The sequence below is a fragment of the Penaeus vannamei genome, chromosome 23 (genome assembly GCF_042767895.1).
Source record: "Penaeus vannamei isolate JL-2024 chromosome 23, ASM4276789v1, whole genome shotgun sequence".
NCBI classification, from domain to species: domain Eukaryota; kingdom Metazoa; phylum Arthropoda; class Malacostraca; order Decapoda; family Penaeidae; genus Penaeus; species Penaeus vannamei.
This window is the reverse complement of record NC_091571.1, coordinates 39,801,187-39,808,686: the sequence shown is the minus strand read 5'-3', so window position 1 is coordinate 39,808,686 and position 7,500 is coordinate 39,801,187. Positions and strand designations below refer to the sequence as shown.

The window sequence follows — 7,500 nt, the reverse complement described above, 5'->3', positions numbered from 1 at the left end:
TATTGGTATATCATCAACACTAATATCAACATATCATTAATCATATTAAAACAATATCACTTAAATCTATTTTCTTTAGCAGTGACCAAGTTCTATAAAGCAGATAGCAAACCCCCTTAACCTGAAGGTATACCAACTTATGTTGGTTCAACAGCTGTGTAGGTCATGGAGTCCTGCTCTACATATATATAGAAATCTAATATGTAATCAGGGATTTAAAGTTAGGGTTAAAGGGCTGAAATAAAGAATCTGTAAGGGGAGTAGCAAGAGAGAATGCACCAATCTAAGTCAATTAGCCTATGCATAAATACAATTGAATGCATTTGCCACAACTGTTACTTACTGATAGTGATGTATAATGGCTGACTATGGTAGCTCTTTTTGTAACCTTAGGTGTCACTGTTTTGATTAAAGAGGTTTCTGTGACAGATGTTTCGTTAGGATCTTTTCTTACAATTTCTTTTTGGGCCAATATTTCTTCTACACTCTGAAATAAACAGAAATACCATTATCATGCAATACTGGTAAAACACTTGAATAAGTACACATAAAACATTAACAGAAGACACATTTCCCATTAGTTCTCAAAAGGTCAACTATTGAAGAAATAAAAAAGGAAAAGTTTTTCCCCTCTCTTTCAGTCAAGCAAGTAGTTGAGAGTCCAACTATTGCAGTAAGAATAATGAACTTTAAATATGTTTTATATTTCATTGCACATATTTTTACCTTATTTTTCTTTTCATGGTTGAAAGGTCTAGAATACATTTCACAGAATACATTGATTTGGCTTCAACTTTGAAAACTGTTAAACTTAGTTCAGACTTAGCATACAAAGAGAAATAAATAACTACTTACTAATTTCTCAAACTTCAGGACTGATGAACTGCCATATGCAATGGTAATATGAGATGTACTGTCATTACAAAAAAAGGCTGACACAATGGGTATGGGTGATGGCTTGCTTTTGGATTTTGCAGATATTTTCAACTTTCCTATTGATTTAACAGCTTGCCTCTTTACATTTCTGAAAAAGAACAAGATACTTTACAAATATTGCCAACATATTCACAAGACTTACACAAGCTGAAATGCTCAAGTCTGGGGTACACTGACTTATGGTTACAGAGACTACTGAAAATTATTAAGGGAGAACACAATTCTACACTTGTGTAAAGTATGAAGAAGAAAAACCTGTTTCCTTTTATAAATCAAAGTCATGTCACAGAATATGAAAAAAGTCAAGAAATCTAATTGGCCATTCAAAACATGTTAATGAAATAGTTACCCATTTAAGTGCTGTCTGAAGAGAACAAGGACACCTCTGCTGGTGACAGCTGCCATTAATACGGTACTTTCTTTCATTTCTCCTGCTGCTACTGACAAAATGGTTTCATTTACCATAAAACTTCCAACTGGCTCAGCGTCCTCCTTTTGTAAATCCCTGAGAAAAAAAGACACAAATTTCCTGTGTAAACATAAAAGGATGTGAATGGTTCCTCCTATTTGCTTATTCTAGAAATAGTTTCTAGTAAAGTAAAAATATGAAAAATACAATATGAGCAATATTACTTTAATCTCAATATTTGATTAGCCCTACTACTTTGTACACAACTAATGAATACCACAAAAATATGTGAGATAGAAAAAAGAGAGATCATCTACTATTTGCATCTTTTCATTCTGCTCCAGTAAAGGATTACAAGGATAAAGGTTGGTGATAATTAAGAAATACTATCTAACATTTTTATTACATAAAAAAGAGAGAAAAAAAAGAGAGGATATGCATTATTATATTTACTTCAAAAGATAAAATTCACATATTATTCCATAACATCAGCTACATTTTTATCTGATTTTTAAAATCACGCTTAACTTATTGACAATTCCCTAAATCAAAAATATATCATTCAAACAACCTGAAGTTCCAATATAGAACAATAATTCTGAATAATGCTTGATATTCCTTGCAATTCTTTGCAAAGTCTAAAACCCCCCAGACATTCCTATTCCAAGTTTTACTTGTAAAAGTCAGTGTAATATATATTACCATTCTAGCACAACTGTCAGGCAACTTACCAAGCATAGAAATATCTGTCATCTTCTGAGGAGGAAAGGAAGTATCTGGGTGAACCTTCTTCTGGACAAATAGAGAGAAGCTGCGTAATCAGGGACATGTGGCCTGTAAATTTTCTCTTGACTTTAACCCTGCTTTCATTTTTCAACAAAGATACAACTTCTATGCTTCTATGACCAACAACTAATGTCTTTTTGTCAATGTAGCAGAGTGAAGTTCCTCCACTTACTGGTGAGGACCTGTAAAACAATGCCATTTCATAATCAATACCCACTTATTCATTACTTGCATATTTTGATCACTTTCATGTGAAGCTATAGTGAAGTACACTGCTAGAAATTTTTCACATTCACGACTTACAAAATTTTCTTTCCCGTGACGATGTCCCACTCGACCACGATGTTATCATCACCAATTGAAAAAAGTCTTCTTGGGCCTCCCCATGCTATATCTAAAACAGCATTTGGAGAACCATGCTCAAGTGTGGCTATAACTTCCCTTTTCTCAGGACTATAGAGTATAATTGTTCCTGCTAATGTTCCCATTGCTATTAAACTATTTTTGTTGGTATCGTCATTTTTCTGGCCTTTATTGTTTTTGGGTGTCTGAAAAAAAAAGTCTCCTTAAGACAAAAATGGTATGGCATTTATGCAGAGAAATATTATGTACCACCAAATTTGTTTCAAATTTCATTGAACTTATATAAACAAATAAATAACTAAAAAATACTTCATACATGAGGTGAATATCTGATGCAAGAGGTTGTTGCTGTGAGGTGTTCAGCTGGTTGGTACTCATGCTCTAGGACTCCAGATACAGTGTTCCAGATTCTTAATATGCCATCTAGCCCACTGTGTGCCAGCTTCTCACCCGTAGGTGAGAAGCACACTAGTTTATCTCTTGCCATGCCCTGTTGGTTAGAGATAAAATGTGACATATAATTCAATCAATCAATAAAAATTTACACTTTCCTGAATATCTTTTATACTCAATTGCATACTTCTCTGAATCACTAATGAAAGCAGTAGCAAGAGCAATAATAGTTTCCTGCAAATAACATCAAACAATAGGAACCATAGAGAAAGATAAAAAAGCACATATCTGCATATAACTGAACTGCTGGAACTTTTTTCTCTTTCTTTCTTATCCTTTTACAGAAAAAGAGGATTTACTCAAATGCCATGCAAGTCTAATTAAAAATACATATTCTTATTAGATGTGGAATCGCTATGCAAAAATATTCAGTACAGTTATGGAGATGGAGTTCATATTTTTTATATTGGAAATCAGAGGAGAAAGAGGAGGAGGAGGAGGAGGAGGAGGAAAAGAAGGAGGAGAAGCGAAAGAAAAAATCAGCTCCTAAGACAAATAGCGTCTGTCCTCTTTGTCTACAAATACACTCACTCACTCACTCACTCATCTCTCTCTCTCTCCCCCTCCCCCTCCCCCTCCCCCTCTCCCTCTCCACACACACAAACACACACACACACACACACACACACACACACACACACACACACACACACACACAAACACACACACACACACACACACAGAGTAAATGGCACAAGTAGGAGTGGGGTGGGGTGGGGATTAGAAATATTAGAAAGTGAAGAATGGATATGGTGCATGAAGAAAGCAGGAACTGGGTGATTTATAATACCCATTTAACATCCAACACATCAGCATGGCATGTAGCCGAAGTGGGCCTCATGTTTATCAATATTCTAGCCCAAACTCTTAGGTAGCCATGTAGTTACTAGTCATGTTCTAAGTTTCCATCCACCTAAGTGCCTCCTATTGACAAGAGATCAGACTTTATACCCTGTCAAGGGAAGCCCTTTCAGAATGGGTCCACCTGCTGTTGTGGTAACACCTTCAGCCTTGCCCCACAGGGGTCAGTGCTTGGCCTTGCTACTGCACCTGCATGTTCCTTCACACCATTACACCAGAGATTATATCTAAGTGCTTATTTTTAGTGTGCTGTGCTCCTCTATAATAAAGCAATCACTCCCACTAGATTGTAAACCTCTATTATAACAAGAGAAATCTTCACAGTTTAGTGGGTGTTCACAATGTTGATCAGGTTAGGACTGGGAAACATGTAAGCACCATTTGAACTGCAAATTCAACATGGACAATGCCATAAAGAAATTCAAGTTGAAATCATGCAGCACATCCTCTTTATAACAACTGTTCTCTTGCCTGTGTGTTATTTTCCTGATGAATGCAATACTGCTTTTTAACCTTTTGATGCTAACATATTTTGATCACCTGATATATAGAAAACATGGGTACATGACTAGGAATACAGGAACTGACTAGTATCTATGAGGGTTCCACCCTCACAGCCAGAAGTGATTAAAAAGTTAAAAGCTGAATTCATCTAGGAGATAGCATGAATGCTTCTATCCTCCTTAAGGGGACCATCATGAAAATAATAATAATAATAAAAAGAAGAATCCTGTAATCTTGTGGGCTTTGACAATCCTGTGATGTAATATTTTTGCTTAGTATGTAAACGTAAAAGAGTTATAACTAAATCTCTGACTCCACCCCCCCCCCCCGGCCTCCCGCTCCGATGTTTACTTTGTCGCCGTCTGTGCAAATATACTTGACAAATTTATTGTTTTTTTCAGTTTATTTTGGCATTCTCTGGTAGCTAGCTGGCAACTCTGTTTACCCATCAACTGATCGTCAAGACTGGGGCTCTGGGAGACAAAACTCCACCAGAAAATCAGAGAGAAAGGCTGCCACCTCCTACCTCCACAACACCATATCGCAGACGTTGGCCCATATAACACAGTAAGGGGACACTACTAATTGTAGATGTTATTATAGTTGTTAATGAATGTAATATGATCAGAAATACTTCTTAATCACAGCTGCAGCAGTTGTTTATACATTTAGATACCTCACGTGGTCAGGTTAGACACTGCAAAGCCTGTGGTGACATTCGGTATTTCTACAATCATGTGCAGTTATTACCATTAGTACTTTGCAAAAGAGGGGGACTATGTACCAGCTACACTTCAGAATACCATGTGAATGCCATAGAATGCAGCAAGATTGATGCAGGGGGGGGGGGGGAATCATTTTAGCAATAAAAGTCCATATATTATATCTTTATGTTCACAAGACTGAACATTTAGAAAAAATAAATTCCCACTAAACTAAAAGGAAATTAAAATTTCTGGCTTTACAAGTTTTAAGTATTGCTTTAGAGTATAGGTGGTATTTTTTTCAACGTTTGTTCAATGGATTAGTGAGATTTTAAAGATTTTGTGATTGTTCAAAAACTTGTTTTTCTTGAATAACTTATTATCCAAATGATATGAAACTTGGTGGTGTTTATCACTTTATATGAATGTGTAACATATTAAAAAATCACGAAAATACAATCATAACTGACGAACTTCGTTCTCGAGAACGCCGGTATATTTTGATGCCGAAAATAAAAGATTCCGGGCGGCTACAAAATCGGCGGAACTGCCCCGGACTCTGTCTGGCAGACGGGCAGAGTCCGGGGCAGCTCCATAATAACAGCAATAATAATAACAGTACTACTACTACTACTACTACTACTACTAATAATTTGCATATCAAATAACACTGAGTAATGGCACATGCAATATCCAGAATAGATGTATTTTCCCCCCTGGGGCATAGAAAGGGGGGGGGGGGGAGTGATTTACACAAAATTGCATAGGAGGAAAATGTAACAGATTTGTTATTTATATATTATAACAATGTAATATTTTGTTAACTATATATTGTAGCAATAATGATAATCTGAAATGCAAGTTCCTCCTTTAAGACTTTACACAGGTAATTTACTTTAATGTGATTCTAGGATATGCCTAGTCACAGCACCGTAAATTGTTAGGTTAGGTTGGATTATAGGTCAGGATGTTTTTTTTAGGTTTGGAAGATGTGAAATCCTGTAGATTTTGCCAAAAGATGGACTGGCCCGTATATGTTTTTTCGAATTTTGATGTGTCGATGCGTAGAGTTTCAAAGGTGGCAAGCAAGTCCGTAGAGTTTCATTAGCCAATTTTTAGCGTTCTTGGTGCTAGTTTTACGCACTTCTGTTTGCTATTTTTATTCAATCCTGTTTTACCCCGTAATTTCCCTGATATACTTCATGCCCATCCTTGCTATCGGAGCTTAACACATCAAAATCATCAGCTGTGATTCGTATGGAAACGATCATCAGATTCATTCTCGTCACATGAGAATAAATCTGATGAGATAAATATAAACTGGGAAGTCCCGATTGTTATAATCGAAAAAATAACTATCTTTTTCAATTATTATTTAACAAATTTGTGTTGTCCTAATAAAAATATGCATCCCATATTTATTCCATTTTTTTTATTGCAATTACAAGAAATGAAATATGGTGCATATATTGCACTTTTCCATAGCACATTTTTAACAACAGCCATGGCTGTTGTAGACCAAGTAGCAGGTGTCATTGCATCATGACCATTCCCCTGCTGTCGGGTTTAGAATGTGTGAATTCCCATTGCTTTTACTGAAAGGTGGGTTGGATTCCTATAGTAGTATTAATACTAGTAGTATATATATTTTTGAGTGAAGAAATTCAAAGATGATGGGTACGTCTATAAATTTTCACTGGCCACTTCTAAGCATATTTTGTGCTGATTAGACGCATCGGTAATTGTTACAGAGAGCGACGCATCCTCCCAGAGACTAAGTAAAAAAAAAAAAAAAAAAAAATTATGTTTTTCTGTATAAAATCCTATGATTTCATCGACTTTCGGTGTTGTTTCTTCTGCGAATGAATCGTTCAGGAGATTGAGTACCATTTCTCCATCGACGATCTCGATTTGATAGTCCCGTTAGCAGGGAAGGGCATGAAGTATATCAGGGAAATTATGGGGTAAAACAAGCTTAAATAAGAAGAATAACGATCAAAAATGCATAAAACTAGCACAAAAAGGGCTTAAAATCAGCCAATGAAACTCTATAGATGTAACTCCCATCTTTGAAATTCTACAGGCTGACGCACCAGAAATTAAACTCTACCGGAACCCAACCCACATTTCTGCAAAGCTCTATGGGAATTCACACGTTCCAACCCCCCAAAAAACGTATTGACCAATAAACCAACATAATATATCAATATAAATTGCCATGACTTAGGGTGCCATTCTTGCACTGCCCGATGGGGGGTTGATGGAGGGCAAGCCCCCCCAATATCCCCCACGACACATTCTCTCCACCACAGTATGTATGGCAAGACAGAGCTGCATTCATACCGTAAAATAATAAACCAAATACCTTTATATCCAGAAACATGAAACTTTCATTGTTTCTTTGTCCCATAGGGATTCCTTAAATTTTAATCACCTTTTTCATCATTTGGAGCTCTTCATGGGCTCAGATATAAAAATGGGATG

General features: G+C 36.2%; 1 protein-coding gene across 2 annotated transcripts in view; it reads right to left on the bottom strand.

Annotated features, from left to right (window-relative positions):
- Positions 1 to 7,500, bottom strand: part of LOC138865909 (WD repeat-containing protein 43) — a 17,967-nt gene that overhangs the window by 8,823 nt on the left and 1,644 nt on the right. For both annotated transcript variants that reach the window (XM_070137388.1, XM_070137387.1), the window contains exons 2-7: positions 2,811 to 2,984; positions 2,435 to 2,679; positions 2,077 to 2,313; positions 1,286 to 1,441; positions 856 to 1,024; positions 344 to 487 (exon numbers count right to left, since the gene is read on the bottom strand). In XM_070137388.1, the coding sequence (XP_069993489.1) occupies positions 344 to 487; positions 856 to 1,024; positions 1,286 to 1,441; positions 2,077 to 2,313; positions 2,435 to 2,679; positions 2,811 to 2,981 (1,122 nt within the window). In that variant the 5' untranslated portion in view covers positions 2,982 to 2,984. The remainder of the gene's footprint in view (positions 1 to 343; positions 488 to 855; positions 1,025 to 1,285; positions 1,442 to 2,076; positions 2,314 to 2,434; positions 2,680 to 2,810; positions 2,985 to 7,500) is intronic.